The 16,488-nt window shown below is 43.1% G+C and overlaps 1 protein-coding gene across 1 annotated transcript in view; it reads left to right on the forward strand.

Moving 5' to 3' along the window:
• The window catches only part of LOC115196822 (nuclear pore complex protein Nup93), a 36,839-nt gene extending 21,757 nt beyond the window's left edge, over nt 1-15,082 (forward strand). The window contains exons 6-21 of the mRNA XM_029757748.1: nt 816-890; nt 1,618-1,710; nt 1,836-1,975; nt 2,069-2,201; nt 2,585-2,742; nt 2,982-3,147; nt 3,500-3,593; nt 5,053-5,244; nt 5,489-5,615; nt 6,283-6,400; nt 6,577-6,693; nt 6,835-6,953; nt 7,158-7,275; nt 8,775-8,858; nt 14,446-14,574; nt 14,814-15,082. Of these exons, the coding sequence (XP_029613608.1) occupies nt 816-890; nt 1,618-1,710; nt 1,836-1,975; nt 2,069-2,201; nt 2,585-2,742; nt 2,982-3,147; nt 3,500-3,593; nt 5,053-5,244; nt 5,489-5,615; nt 6,283-6,400; nt 6,577-6,693; nt 6,835-6,953; nt 7,158-7,275; nt 8,775-8,858; nt 14,446-14,574; nt 14,814-14,924 (1,974 nt within the window). The 3' untranslated portion in view covers nt 14,925-15,082. The remainder of the gene's footprint in view (nt 1-815; nt 891-1,617; nt 1,711-1,835; nt 1,976-2,068; nt 2,202-2,584; nt 2,743-2,981; nt 3,148-3,499; nt 3,594-5,052; nt 5,245-5,488; nt 5,616-6,282; nt 6,401-6,576; nt 6,694-6,834; nt 6,954-7,157; nt 7,276-8,774; nt 8,859-14,445; nt 14,575-14,813) is intronic.
• Nucleotides 15,083-16,488: the final 1,406 nt, after the last annotated feature.

The raw sequence follows: 16,488 nt of genomic DNA on the forward strand, positions 1-16,488 counted from the left end.
ACACATTATTAGTGGCAAATGAACACATTATTAGTGGCAAATGAACACATTACTAGTGGCAAATGAACACATTACTAGTGGCAAATGAACACATTTCTACTGGCAAATGAGCAAATTAACACATTTCTAGTGGCAAATGAGCAAATGAACACACTTCTAGTGGCAAATGAACACATTTCTACTGGCAAATGAACACATTTCTACTGGCAAATGAGCAAATTAACACATTTCTAGTGGCAAATGAGCAAATGAACACACTTCTAGTGGCAAATGAACACATTTCTACTGGCAAATGAACACATTAACACTTCTAGTGGCAAATGTGTTAAACTATAGCCATGGTATAAAAGGGATAATCAACTCGGGGTTCTAAGTGTTCTCTGGAAAATAATGCCAACTCCGGGGAAAGTCAGTTCCACACACACACACCTTCCACGTCGTTCATGCTTTTCCATAGAACGCATAGCACCTCGTTGATTATCCCTTACCTAGACAACCCTCTACATTTAACATACATTGTATGGGTGTGTCCCTTTTTGTTCTGAAGAATGCAAGGTCGATCTGGATAAATGTTTGTGCGTGTGCGTGCTCGCATTTAGAATGTGTCTGCATTCAAGCGTGAACTTTGTTCACAATGGCTTTCACGCTACATTGGTCATGGCTTTACAATTATGAGCAACCAAGCGAACAATTCACTCTTCTAAGGTTTTCCATTTCCTTTACCTTTTTCTATTTAGTCAGAAATCACTTCTGTATTTTTACATACACGTACATACGGTAGTCATGATTCGTCTCCCTGTGCGTCTTTGTTGCAGCCCAGCTTTGTGAGTGACGCAGCAGTTCCTGGACGGAGTGCTCTTGACAGCGTGGAGGTGGCCTATGGACGACAGGTCAGTAATTTGGCTTGACGCTGATTGCGCTGCAGTACCACTTAGAACGATTTAGCCTGAGATACCTACAGTAAATGGCCCAAAAGGGAAGTGCAGTCCTCAATCTCATTTGAAATGTTCAAAGATGTGAATCATCAAAACCCATCCTCTCTTGTGTATTTTATATATTTCCCTATGTTATGATTTTAGACTTCAATAGGCTGTAATACATCCTGTCAGCCTGGAGCTAAGTGCCCTGGAACCTTACTTTTGTGTGTATAAAGTAGTTGTTGTGGAATTGTTGGATTACTTTTTAGATATTACTGCACTGTCAGAACTAGAAGCACAAGCATTTCGCTACACTCGCATTAACATCTGCTAATGCTAGGTGTAGAATAGCCTGTCTCTGTCTCGTCCTCCAGTCTGTACATTCTGGGTGAAAGAGGAAAGCGTCTGCTGGTAAAAGAGGACATAATGTGTCGCCACAACGCCGGCGGCGTCATCTTCTACAGGTCTTTGTGACCTCCTTTGATGACCTCCTGAATGTTTTCGTCCTTTTTGTTCTATTTCTCGTCATCCATCACTTTACTATGCGATCGTAGCCTCCCCTGGGTGACTTGATCGTGGTGACCAGGATCAGGGCTGGGCCCTGCTGGCATTAGTGCTGAAACGGTCGCCATTCAGTCTGTCAGCACTGATCACTCTCCTCTGCTCCATCAGTGTTTTCTCTGCTTTTATTGTGCCTCAGATCTACGTTTTTAATGAGAAGATAGTGAATGGACATGTCCAGCCCAACCTGGGAGACCTCTGTGCCTCAGTGGTAGACAGCCTGGATGACAAGGTAAGCCCCAGCTGATCCACGTCTCCATTCTACATTATTATCCCCCCATCTGCATACGTTAGTTGGTTCTTCTTCCCCTTCAATGGCTAATTCTGTCATTTTTCTGGATGTATTTGTGTCTCCAGAACGTGTCGGACATGTGGTTAATGGTGAAGCAGATGACAGACGTGCTGCTGGTCCCAGCTAAAGACACGCTGAAGAGCCGCACGGCCTTGGACATGCAGGTGGCTTTCGTCACGCAGGCCCTGCAGTTCCTGCAGAACAGGTCGGAGGAGGACAGAACCATCAAATTAGAATGAGAACACCCCCCCCCCCCCCCCACCACTAACGTTTCTCTTTTGTTTTTCCACTACGGCAGCTATAAGAACTACACCATGGTGACGGTGTTTGGGAACCTGCACCAGGCCCAGCTAGGAGGAGTCCCTGGCACCTATCAGCTGGTGCGCAGCTTCCTCAACATCAAACTGCCAGGGCCTCTGCCAGGCATGCAGGTACTGTACTGCCCCCACACTGCAGCACATTCTGCTAGAGACGACATCAGCGCTGTGCACAGCCTTACATGGCACTGTATTATTCAAGATGGTGTTTTTACTAAGTGTAGTGTAGATTCGTGTAGGGCTCCCGAGTGCCACAGCAGTCTAAGGCACTGCATCTCAGTGCTAGAGGTGTCACTACAGACCCTGGTTCGATTCCAGGCTGTATCACACCCGATCGTGAGTCCCATAGGGTGGCGCACAATTGGCCCAGCTTCGTCTGGGATAGGGTTTGGCCGGGGTAGGCCGTCATTGTAAATAAGAATTTGTTCTTAACTGACTTACCTAGTTAAATAAAAAACAATTCGCACAGTTAAACTCAGCCGTGTGTGTTATAACAGGATGGTGAGGTGGAGGGTCACCCAGTCTGGGCTCTGATCTACTACTGCCTGCGCTGTGGGGACCTGGGGGCTGCCATGCAGGTGGTGAACCGGGCTCAGCACCAGCTGGGAGACTTCAAGACCTGGTTCCAGGAGTACATGAATAGCCCTGACAGACGGTAGGAACCTCACACATACTGTGTACCTCCACTGTGTGTAGTCATCTGGTCTAGGTTCTCTGTTTCACTTTGTCCTGCAACCTGAAGTGCTGTAACACCATGGCTCAGAACACCAAACCACCAGTGTGATTGCTTTTCTCATATGAATAGAAACTAATCTGCTCAGTACTCCTCCTCTCTCCAAGTCTTTGTCTCTCTGTGTTAAGCTCTGTCTGACCTATGCTGTATCCTCTCCTCAGCCTGGCCCCCGCCACAGAGAACAAGCTGCGTCTCCACTACCGCAGAGTGCTCAGGAACTGTGCTGACCCCTACAAGAGGGCCGTGTACTGCCTCATCGGGAAGTGTGACATCGCAGACAACCATGGAGACGTGGCCGACAAGACCGAGGACTACCTGTGGCTTAAGGTGCTGTCTGAATACCAGTCTGTACCATGTATGTTAATATTACCAGTGTACATGATACATGGTGCCTTAAACACAGCAATACTCCATTTACATTTTAGTCATTTAGCAGACGCTCTTATCCAGTGACTTAAAGGAACAATTAGATTTAAGTGCCTTGCTTAAGGGCACCTCGACAGATTTGTCACCTAGTTGGCTCTGGAATTCAAACCAGCGACCTTTCGATTGCTGGCCCAACGCTCTTAACTGCTGCGCTACCTGCCGCCCAGTTAGGGAGGATCAGGTAAAATAGGTTTCCCTCTTGTCAATTCTCCCTGACATTAATGTAGACCTGTTCTTTCCACCCTGCCCACAGCTCAACCAGGTGTGCTTCGATGACGACGGCAGCAGTGCTCCTCAGGATAGACTGACATTGGCCCAGCTACAGAAACAGCTTCTAGAGGACTACGGTGAGTTCAGAACACTGCAGGATACATGACAGCCAGACTACTGAAGTGAAAATAGACCTGGATACTAATTATGTTCTAAGAGAGAATACTGGCTAGGACTGGAGGACTCTTAGGGTTGGGCGGTATTCAGATTTGAATACTTTCATACCGTTCCTGTACCGTACCGGGGTATACAATATTACCAGCATTTATTTTATTTATTTTGACGCACATAACAAATTAGGCAGAAGGGATCTTGATCCAGGAGGGGATTGTTTGTCTTTCAAATCAAATCATCAAATCAAATCTTTTGTTTGTCTCTGCTGTAACCAAGAAGCTTGATCTTACCATCTAGCCTCTTAGCTATCAAGTTAGCAAACCATACCTGCGTAGCTGGAGCCCTGAGCTGGAGATACATTATTAGGCACATTTTAGATAGTTATAAGCAGGGGCGTATTGGTATTGAAAATCATATTGTCTGTATTTCAAAATACCCCGATAGACGCTATACCGTCCAAGCCTAGACTTTTAAAGTAGAGTTGTGTAATGGCACCACTTCTCAGTCCCCCCTGGGATCTGCTCTGTTCGGATAAAGCAGTGCTTCATTGTTCACTCTTAAAGCTTCAACTTTTCTTTAGTTTTATCCCGCAGAGGGAGGCAAAGCTCTCCCACCTGGAGGATGAGTCATGGCTTGTTATCTCTCTCATTTTAACACCGTGTATTAAAAGGTGACTGTGACTCATAGATAAGCCTGCTGCCTTTCAAAATGGCTGATGTATTCATGTTTTCTTCCTATTCAGTTGAACATGAACTTCACTGAGAGGGATTAAAGCAAGTTGATGGGCTGACTATGTAGTGGAATAGTTTGTTTGAAAATGTTTTAATATTTGTAATACTGAGCAACTACATGTAACTGCCAAAATAAAGGAAACCCCAACATAGTGTCTTAAGAGGGCATTGGGCCACCACGAGCCAGAACGGCTTCAATGCACCTTGGTATAGATTCTACCAGTGTCTGGAACTTTGTTGGAGGGATGTGACACCATTCTTCCACGAGAAATTCCATAATTTGGTATTTTGTTGATGGTGGTGGAAAACAAATCTTTCAATTGGGTTGAGATCTGGTGACTGAGAAGGCCATGGCATATGGTTTACATCTTTTTCATTCTCATCAAACCATTCAATGACCGTCGTGCTCTGTGGATGGGGGCATTGTCATCCCATGGAGGCATGGCCATGGTAGCCAAAATAATGGCCTGCCCAGCATTTTTATACATGACCCTAAGCATGATGGGATGTTAATTTCTTAATATACCTGCTTTCAATATACTTTTTATCCCTCATTTACAAATGTGATTAAGTTGTTTTGGCAGTAAATTGCTGACTTCATCTATATTGAATTAGCATGTTCTATATTCCATTTTCCATGTTGTGAATGTGATCCTAATGATTTTGAGTTTATTTTGGTTCCTTTTTATAGGAGAGTCCCACTTCTCGGCCAGCCAACAGCCGTTCCTGTACTTCCAGGTGCTGTTCCTCACGGCCCAGTTTGAGGCTGCTGTGGCCTTCCTGTTCCGGGTGGAGCGTCTACGCAGTCATGCAGTTCACGTGGCTCTGGTTCTCTACGAGCTACGGCTGCTGCTCAAGTCATCAGGACAGAGCGCACAACTGTGTACGTCCTGTCAGGATACCTACCTGTCTGACTTTCTCTACGTTGACAATCAGTCATGTTCTACAAAGGATGTCTTAGTTCACAGATATTGGAAGGAGACTTGACTTACTGTTGCATGAAGTATGTGGTCTTGTTCATTAGGGATGCAAAGCTTGATTCCTTTTTAAAAAAGGGGCTTCATTTCTAGGTAAACATCATTGTAGTTTTGAAGCTGATACTTATAAGTGAATATTTTCTACCTCAGTGAGTCAGGAAGCTGGGGACCCCCCTATGGTGCGTCGGCTCAACTTCATCCGGCTGCTCATGCTCTACACGCGCAAGTTTGAGTCCACAGACCCCCGGGAGGCTCTACAGTACTTCTACTTCCTGCGGTACGTTACTCTACGTTGCGGCCATCCTCCTAACAGGTGCTGTTTTCAGGTGAGGGGACCTCTTCTCTTCACCAGTCCACTGAGTGTCAATAGGACTTGGAGGCATGGCGGTAGACTTCCTACGGTACGTTAAGCTTAGTCATGGGGGGGATCGATACAGTTGCATATCTCAGTATTGTTTTGATATTTGACTCCCAAGTATCTATTTGATTATTTATTTATTGCTACTATAAGTAGCTTTATCTAGCGGTAGTCGGCTGTACCTGCGCCAAAACTCCAGTCTTGTTCATCCTATAGCTTGTTTTAAATAGTGAGCCAACTTGTTTTCAGCACTTATTTCCATGACTGATCAAAGCCTTGTTTTCTCATGCTCTCTCTTGTCTTGCAGATATATATGGTTAGCAATATGTTTGGAACCTCAAATCGCAGTAATATCAACATATCTAATCACAATACATATGAATAACCCAGTGGGCCATGAATGAGTTCACCATGAATAATACAGAGGCTTTCACACATTCCATTGGTTGGTTTACTCTTTCTATTCAGGTTCATTTTGATGAGAGCCTTCAGACCTCTATCATTATTTAAAAGATGTAATGTGTATATAATCATTCAGTTTGGTAATCAAATATGTGAAAGTGTATCCTCTTCCTTTTGGACACAGGAATGAAAAAAACAGCCAAGGGGAGAACATGTTCATGTGCTGTGTTAGCGAGCTGGTGATTGAGAGTCGAGAGTTTGACATGCTTCTAGGAAGACTGGAAAAAGATGGCAGCAGAAAGGTAATGGTCACGCCTTCATTTTCAATTGTGTTAATTATTATTTAACTCAGTTAAATATGATCCCTTTTGTGAAAGCATTTGTGGTGCTGCTGGTTTTCCATTGTGCTCATGGCACCCTAGAACATTTGTATTCAGGCCGTTCAAAGAGCTGATTGTGAGTTGTGCTTCTCCCCCAGCCTGGAGTGATTGATAAATTTGCCGGAGACACTCGAGCCATTATCACAAAAGTGGCGCTGGAGGCTGAGAACAAGGGCCTGTTTGAGGAAGCAGTCAGACTGTATGAGCTGGCCAAGGTGAGCAGAGCTCTGGGAAAGGTTGCGGTCAAGCTGTGCCAGTGGGTTTACTCTCGGTGAAGGTACAGGCTGGGTAGAGGAAGAGTAGGAAATAATGAAATGTCACCTCACATTTGTCTGTTTTTCTCCTCTGATCTTTAGAATCCAGACAAGGTCTTAGAGCTGATGAACAGGCTGCTGAGTCCCGTTATCGCCCAAGTCAGCGCTGCCCAGTCCAACAAGGAGAGACTGAAGAACACTGCTGTTGCCATCGCTGAGCGGTACTATCCTCGCCACCTACTCTCACTCACATACTTACTGTGCATCATTTACATTCTGCATTGCCACTGAAATTAGATCATGTTTGACGTTGCATCATATAGGCTTACTGAAAGCAATTGTTAAAAAGACAAGTGGACCTCATCAAAAGTGGACCATTTAGGCCCAGTTCTAACTTTAGTGTGTGGTCTTGTTTACTGACTCAGCTACCGGACCCAGGGTGTTGCTGGAGAGAAGTCTGCAGACAGCACCTTTTACCTGCTGCTGGACCTCATGACCTTCTTTGATGAGTACCATGCTGGAAACATAGACCGGGCCTACGATGTGAGTCTTATCACCCAGGGCTTCCTGCCTGATGGCTTACAATGCTGTTTATTCAGATGGCATTGAGAAGTGTTATGATAGCCTCCTCTCCTCTTAGATGTTAATAAGTCCCCTGTTTGGAGACTGGCTCCGAATGACATTTTGGTGTACAAAGCTCTCTGAACGTCATAGGGTCCGTGTCTCACACTGCCAGAAATCCCCATCTCTCTGCTCTCTGCTCCCACTCTCCCAGCGAAGCTGACTTGAAGTGTCAGGTTTCAGACCCCACATTTGCATAGGGAGTGACGTGACACATTTTCTTGCCCATCCAGACAAGGAACGATTTCCTGTGTCTGGGAAACTCACATCTGTGCTTGCAATAGCGCACATGAAACGGGATAATCTAGTGGGTCAGCCGGATTTAGAGCTCTCAACATGAAAATATACTAAATAATTGTGTATAATTAAACTAAGACCACTTTATCTTGGTCACAGATGGACGAAATCACTTTGTACTTAAAGCTGAAGTTGTAAGAAGTCTGCACATGTGAATGGTGTCTCTGCGCCTCTTAGTGGACATTTAAGAGAAAATTCTTTCTGCAGTTATGAAATAGTTCCAATTTTGTACTGTCTGAAAAAGTTTGATCATATTTATTTTACAGTTATAAGAAATGTAAAATCTTATAGTAAATTGTTTACTTTTATTGTAACTATATATATTTTTTTTAATTCTGTAATTTCAAGCCCTATTGCCCCACTTTTTTTAATGGAAAACAATTATATATCATTTTTCATATTTTATTTGATAAAATATTGATTTTGGCCTTTACAACTAAAGAACATAGAAACACATTGAATAACACATTCATAAATGGCAAAAAGGCCAGTCAAAAAAATGTATATTAAACAAGGTTTTGAAGCGTCTGTCCTAAATCTAGGATATATTAAAAAATATATATATAAAATATGTATAAAAAAAAATTCTATCCCCTTTTTTGGTGTAAGCACAAAGCTACCTTCATACTTCCATTTTTTTATTTCAAACCGGTACCAGTTACCTTCAGACGAGTCCCTTGACACTTGTGGGGGTTGTAGACCAAAACGGAGAACGTCAATGTGAGAGTCTCCCCTTTCCATAATAGTTTTTAGGGCAAACCATTCGGACCCTACAAACGTTTTCCTGAAAAGGCTGATTTTCGGGATGTCTCATGGTCTGACAAACACCGTTCTACCTCTGCCAACTTTCACTGCAGATGCTGAAGTTCGACAGTGGTGGATTGAGACGTATCCAATGCAAAAAAAATCTCTAGTTTAAACTGATGGATTTTGATGGGAATCTTTTGGTATGTAACTTCGATTGAAGCACCGACTCTAGGGGTTAAAGGAAAGAGTAAGCCTTTTTGAATGTTATATCGATTTTGTGTGTTTAGATGCACAAAAACGATATAACGTTTAAAATGGGTGAATTTTTAACTGTCCCTAACTTCTCCCCTCCAACTCTCTCTCTGTCTCTCTGTCAGGTGATGGAGAGACTGAAGCTGGTCCCTTTGAGTCAAGACAGTGTGGAGGAAAGGGTTGCTGCATTTCGCAATTTCAGTGATGAGGTGAGATATATATATATATATATATATATATATATATGTAGGTGTGTCCAAACTTTTGACTGGTACTGTGTATATATGTACACAAGCAATCAATCAAATGTATTTATAAAGCCCTTCTTACATCAGCTGATATCACAAAGTGCTGTACAGAAACCCAGCCTAAAAACCCAAACAGCAAGCAATGCAGGTGTAGAAGCACGGTGGCTAGGAAAAACTCCCTAGAAAGGCCAGAACCTAGGAAGAAACTTAGAGAGGAACCAGGCTATGCGGGGTGGCCAGTCCTCTTCTGGCTGTGCCGGGTGGGGATTATAACAGAGCCAAGATATTCAAATGTTCATAGATGACCAGCAGGGTCAAATAATAATAATCACAGTGGTTGTCGAGGGTGCAACAGGTCAGCACCTCAGGATTAAATGTCAGTTGGCTTTTCATAGCCGATCATTGAGAGTATCTCTACCGCTCCTGCTGTCTCTAGAGAGTTGAAAACAGCAGGTCTGGGACAGGTAGCACGTCCGGTGAACAGGTCAGGGTTCCATAGCCGCAGGCAGAACAGTTGAAACTTGGAGCAGCAGCACGGCCAGGTGGACTGGGGACAGCAAGGAGTCATCAGGCCAGGTAGTCCTGAGGCATGGTCCTAGGGCTCAGGTCCTCCAAGAGAGAGAAAGAAAAATAGAAAGAGAATTAGAGAGAGCATACTTAAATTCACACAGGACACCGGATAAGACAGGAGAAATACTCCAGATATAACAGACTGACCCTAGCCCCCCTGACACATGAACTACTGCAGTATAAATACTGGAGGCTGAGACAGGAGGGGTCAGGAGACACTGTGGCCCCGTCCGACGATACCGCCGGACAGGGCCAACCAGGCAGGATATAACCTCACCCACTTTGCCAAAGCACAGCCCCCACACCACTAGAGGGATATCTTCAACCACAGCAGAAAGCCGGGTATAGCCCACAAAGATCTCCACCACGGCACAACCCAAGGGGGGGCGCCAACCCGAACAGGAAGATCACGTCAGTGACTCAACCCACTCAAGTGACGCACCCCTCCTAGGGACGGCATGGAAGAGTACCAGTAAGCCAGTGTCTCAGCCCCTGTAATAGGGTTAGAGGCAGAGAATCCCAGTGGAGAGAGGGGAACCGGCCAGGCAGAGACGGCAAGGACGGTTCGTTGCTCCAGTGCCTCTCCGTTCACCTTCACACTCCTGGGACAGACTACACTCAATCATAGGACCTACTGAAGAGATGAGTTTTCAATAAAGACTTAAAGGTTGAGACCGAGTCTGCGTCTCTCACATGGATAGGCAGACCATTCCATAAAAATTGAGCTCTATAGGAGAAAGTGTTGCCTCCAGCTGTTTACTTAGAAATTCTAGGGACAGTAAGGAGGTCTGAGTCTTGTGACCGTAGCGTACGTGTAGGTATGTACGGCAGGACCAAATCGGAAAGATGGGTAGGAGCAAGCCCATGTAATGCTTTGTAGGTTAGCAGTAAAACCTTGAGATCAGCCCTTGTCTTAACAGGAAGCCAGTGTAGAGAGGCTAGCACTGGAGTAATATGACCACATTTTTGGGTTCTAGTCAAGATTCTAGCAGCCGTGTTTAGCACTAACTGAAGTTTATTTAGTGCTTTATCCAGGTAGCTGGAAAGTAGAGCATTGCAGTAGTCTAACCTAGAAGTAACAAAAGCATGGATTCATTTTTCTGCGTCATTTTTGGACCGAAGGTTTCAGATTTTTGCAATGTTACGTAGATGGAGAAAAGCTGTTCTTGAAACAGTCTTAAAATGTTCGTCAAAAGAGAGATCAGGGTCCAGAGTAACGTTGAGGTCCTTCAGTTTTATTTGAGTCGACTGTACAACCATCAAGATTAATTGTCAGATTCAACAGAAGATCTCTTTGTTTCTTGGGACCTAGAACAAGCATCTCTGTTTTGTCCTAGTTGAAAAGTAGAACATTTTCAGCCATCGACTTCCTTATGTCTGAAACACAGGCTTCCAGGGAGGGCATTTTTGGGGCTTCACCATGTTTCATCAAAATGTACAGCTGTGTGTCATCCGCATCGCAGTGAAAGTTAACATTATGTTTCTGATTGACATCACTAAGAGATAAAATATATAGTGAAAACAATAGTGGTCCTAAAACGGAGCCTTGAGGAACACCAAAATTTACAGTTGATTTGTCAAAGGACAAACCACCCACAGAGACATCTTTCTGATAGATAAGATCTAAACTAGGCCAGAACTTGTCCGTGTAGACCAATTTGGGTTTCCAATCTCTCCAAAATAATGTGGTGATCGATGGTATCAAAAGCAGCGCTAAGGTCTAGGAGCACGAGGACAGATGCAGAGCCTCGGTCTGATGCCATTATAAGGTAATTTACCACCTTCACAAGTGCAGTCTCAGTGCTTTGATGGGTCTAAAACCAAACTGTAGCGTTTCGCATACATTGTCTTCGGGAAGGGAGTGAGTTGCTGCACAACAGCTTTTTCAAAATATTTTTTGAGAGGAATGGGAGATTCGATATAGGCCGATTTAGTTTTTTATATTTTCTGGGTCAAGGTTTGGCTTTTTCAAGAGAGGCTTTATTATTGCCACTTTTAGTGAGTTTGGTACACATCCGGTGGATAGAGAGCCATTTATTATGTTCAACATAGGAGGGCCAAGCATAGGAAGCAGCTCTTTCAGTTGTTTAGTTGGAATAGGGTCCAGTATGCAGCTTGAAGGTTTAGAGGCCATGATTATTTTCATCATTGTGTCAAGAGATATAGTACTATAACACTTTAGTGTCTCCCTTGATCCTAGGTCCTGGCAGAGTTGTGCAGACTCAGGACAACTGAGCTTTGGAGGAATACGCAGATTTAAAGAGTCTGTAATTTGCTTTCTAATGATCATGATCTTTTCCTCAAAGATGTTCATGAATTTATCACTGCTGAAGTGAAAGCCATCTTCTCTTGGGGAATTCTGCTTTTTAGTTAGCTTTGCGACAGTATCAAAAATACACTTTGGATTGTTCTTATTTTCCTCAATTAAGTTGGAAAAATAGGTTGATCGAGCAGCAGTGGGGGCTCTTCGATATTGCATGGTACTGACTTTCCAAGCTAGTTGGAAGATTTCCAGTTTGCTGGAGCTCCATTTCCGTTCCAATTTTCTGAAAGCTTACTTCAGAGCTCAGGTATTTTCTATATACCAGGTAGCTAGTTTCTTATGACAAATGTTTTTAGGGGTGCGACTTTGTCTAGGGTATTGCGCAAGGTTAAAATGAGTTCCTCAGTTAGGTGGTTAACTGATTTTTGTACTCTGACGTCCTTGGGTAGGTGGAGGGAGTCTGGAAGGGCATCTAGGAATCTTTGGGTTGTCTGAGAATTTATAGCACGACTTTTGATGATCCTTGGTTTGGGTCTGAGCAGATTATTTGTTGCGATTGCAAACGTAATAAAATAGTGGTTCGATAGTCCAGGATTATGAGGAAAAACATTAACATCCACAACATTTATTCCACGGGACAAAACTAGGTCCAGAGTATGACTGGCAGTGAGTTGGTCCGGAGACATGTTGGACAAAATCCACTGAGTCGATGATGACTCCTAAAGCCTTTTGGAGTGGGTCTGTGGACTTTTCCATGTGAATATTAAAGTCACCAAAAATTTGAATATTCTATCTGCCATGACTACAAGGTCCGATAGGAATTCAGGGAACTCAGTGATGAACGCTGTATATGGCCCAGGAGGTCTGTAAACAGTAGCTATAAAAAGTGATTGAGTAGGCTGCATAGATTTCATGACTAGAATCTCAAAAGACGAAAATGTTGTTTTCTTTGTAAATTGAAATTTGCTATCGTAAATGTTGGCAACACTTCCGCCACTACCGGTCAAAAGTTTTAGAACACCTACTCATTCAAGGGTTTTTCTTTTTTTTTCTTTTTTACTATTATCTTCATTGTATGATAATAGTGAAGACATCAAAACTATGAAATAACACATTGAAGAATCATGTAGTAACCAAAAAAGTGTTAAACAAATCCAAATAGATTTTAGATTCTTCAAAGTAGCCATCCTTTGCCTTGATGACAGCTTTGCACACGCTTGACATTCTCTCAACCAGCTTCACCTGGAATGCTTTTCCAACTGTCTTGAAGGAGTTCCCACATATGCTGAGCACTTGTTAGCTGCTTTTCCTTCACTCTGCGGTCCAACTCATCCCAAAGCATCTCAATTGGGTTGAGGTCAGGTGATTGTGGAGGCCAGGTCATCTGATGCAAGCACTTCATCGCTCTCCTTCTTGGTCAAATTGCCTTTACACAGCCTGGAGATGTGTTGTGTCATTGTCAAGTTAATAAACAAATTATAGTCCCAGTAAGCCCAAACCAGATGGGATGGTGTATCGCTGCAGAATGCTGTGGTAGCCATGCTGGTTAAGTGTGCCTTGAATTATAAATAAATCACAGACAGAATCACCAGCAAAGCACCCCCACACCATTACACCTCCATGCTTCACGGTGGTAACCACACATGCCGAGATCATCTGTTCACCTACTCTGCGTCTCACAAAGACACGGCGGTTGAAATCAGAAATCTCAAATTTGGACTCATCAGACCAAAGGACAGATTTCCGCTGGTCTAATGTCCATTGCTTGTGTTTCTTGGCCCAAGCAAGTCTCTTCTTATTATTGGTGTCCTTTGGTAGTGTTTTTTTTTGCAGCAATTCAACAACGAAGGCCTGATTCACAGCAGTCTCCTCTGAACAGTTGATGTTGAGATGTGTCTGTTACTTGAACTCTGTGAAGCATTTATTTGGGCTGCATTTTCTGAGGCTGGTAACTCTAATGAACTTATCCTCTGCAGCAGAGGTAACTCTGGGGTCTTCCATTCCTTTATCAGTCCTCATGAGAGCCAGTTTCACCATAGTGCTTGATGGTTTTTGAGACTGCACTTTCAAAGTTCTTGAAATGTTCCGTATTGACTGACCTTCATGTCTTAAAGTAATGATGGCCTGTCATTTCTCTTTGCTTATTTAAGCTGTTCTTGCCATAATTTGGACTTGGTCTTTTACCAAATAGGGCTATCTTCTGTATACCCCCCCACCCACCCCCTGCCTTGTCACAACACAACTGATTGGCTCAAACTCATTAAGAAGGAAAGAAATTCCACAAATTAACTTTTAACAAGGCACACCTGTTAATTTAAATATATTCTAGGTGACTACCTAATGAAGCTGGTTGAGAGAATGCCAAGAGTGTGCTGTCATCAAGGCAAAGGTGGCTATTTGAAGAATCTCAACTATGAAATATATTTTGATTTGTTTAACACTTTTTTGGGTTACTACAAAACTGTGTTATTTTATTGTCTTCATTATTATTCTACAATGTAGAAAATAGTAAAAAATAAAGAAAAACCCTTGAATGAGTAGATGTTCTAAAACCTTTGACCGTGTGTGTGTGTGTGTGTGTGTGTGTGTGTGTATAATATATTAATGTATATATAATTATACTCAGTATGCAACACTACACTTCCAAAGTGTACATGTAATCTTCTCTTGTCCTTTTTTTCCTTCTGTCTTATTCACATTTGCATCTTCTTCCAGGTCAGGCATAATCTGTCGGAGGTACTCCTGGCCACCATGAATATCCTGTTCACGCAGTGCAAGCGCCTGAAGGGGGCCACAGCAGGAACTCCTGGTCGACCACAGAGGTCCATCGAGGACAGAGACTCGGTGAGGAGATGGTGACTTCTCAGGGCAATACTGGCCATGGGATAAAACCTGAGGAACTTTATAAAGACTTTTGGGGGCTGTGCATTGTGATGAACTGGGCAGTAAAGACATGCCTCTGCTCCATTATATGATATTTCATTGAATAATGAGTACTGTGCTATCATGTCTTGTTTTTATCTGTTTTGACACATGATTGATTTCTCTGTCAGCTCTAAGATGTCTTTTATGTGTGTCAACAGCAACTGCGCAGCCAAGCCCGTGCACTGATCACGTTTGCCGGGATTATCCCGTACCGCATGGCAGGCGACACCAATGCCCGGCTGGTGCAGATGGAGGTCCTGATGAACTGACCCCAAAATACCTTCAAGCCCCAGCCATACCCACCCTTTTCATCAACTGTCAGATTTTGTTTTGCTTCGTCCCCATTTTATGTTTCTTTGTCCTTATTTGTTGCTCCATATTTGTATTTTTTTTTCATGAATTGAAATAAAATGCCAGTTAAATTTAATTTCTTACGCATTCATTTCATTTGATTCATTTGCATTTAGTATTTCAGTTTGCTTGTTTTTTTTATTATTATGCATCATGGTCATCTCTACAATTATTAGTGGTATGAATACTACCTGGATTTAAAGAAAACTGAAGGAAGTACTGTTAGATTCATTTGGAATTATTGATTTTAAAATCAATTGTGCCTTTTGATATTTTATGGTAAAAGGCATATTTTAAAATTTTGGTTATTAAGCTTTTTTTTCTACTTACCCAGAGTCAGATTAATTCTTGTTGCTAAAACTGCACCCTGAGACATAAAAATGGTACACGAGTTAATCTGACTCTTGGTAAATAGAAAAAGGGGCTTAATCGCAAGTATCTCCAACTATTCCTCAGACATGGCCTGCCTATAGTCATAGAAGCAACAGGAAATTGGGAATCATATTGAACTAGCCATAATCCAGTGGTCCAGGAAGAACTAAATCTTGCAAAAAGTTTTGTCTTCACCAGAAGATGTGTTCTACATTGAATCCACCTCCACAGTCGATAAAAATGACATTTGGAGAAACCATTGATTTTATAAAGGTAGCATGTCAAACTGAAACCGGCAGCTAATACGATTTTGTGGGTGCTAGAACGACAATTCAGCACCCACTGTGTACTCTGTAAATTGGTCAAACTGCACACCCACATACAAAATTGTATCCCTGCTGGTGGTTATCTATAAGGAATTACATGATGATATACCAATCTTTGCTACTAGTTATACCTGACTGATTTGCTTAGAAAGGTCTATTTCTTTGGATAACATCTCCCTTTTTATGACTACACTATCAGCAGCTGAAGAAATACTACTCTGAGTATGTGAGAGGAACTGTATTGAAAGTACATTGTGATGGGCCCTATCATGTATGACACTGCTACACTTATTGGCAGATGGTTAGAAGGGAAGGAAATGCCTTGAGAGAACACAGATGGGAGTCTGCTTGGCTGCGCTAGATTGTCGAAGCCTTTCCTCTCAAACTGATTCCATTGTCACCACAGGGGACTTGTCTTCATTATGGAGACAACCAAATTGACTGTGCAGGCTCTTTTAATGCAGTTTTTTAACTTCACTCACAGCCCTTATCATCATGAGTTCTGGAGACAATGCCCTTGCTACGCACCACATCTGCTCTGGTGAAGATCAGTCTGGAGGTCTCTGTGGAAAAGACATGGACCGTCTGCCAAGGTGGATCCACTCTCAGGTGTGTGTGCTGCAGCTGGTGTTGTGAATCAGGCCGATGCCACACACCTGCTATAACCCGGCTATTTCACAACACCAGGGTGGCACTGCACCACTGCCAACGAGACGCCAATGGGCAAGCAGCTTTGAGGAGCGGAAGAGTTCCTACGGTTCACCTGATGAAATGTCTGCTGTGA

This window comes from Salmo trutta, chromosome 7, assembly GCF_901001165.1.
Source record: "Salmo trutta chromosome 7, fSalTru1.1, whole genome shotgun sequence".
NCBI lineage: Eukaryota > Metazoa > Chordata > Actinopteri > Salmoniformes > Salmonidae > Salmo > Salmo trutta.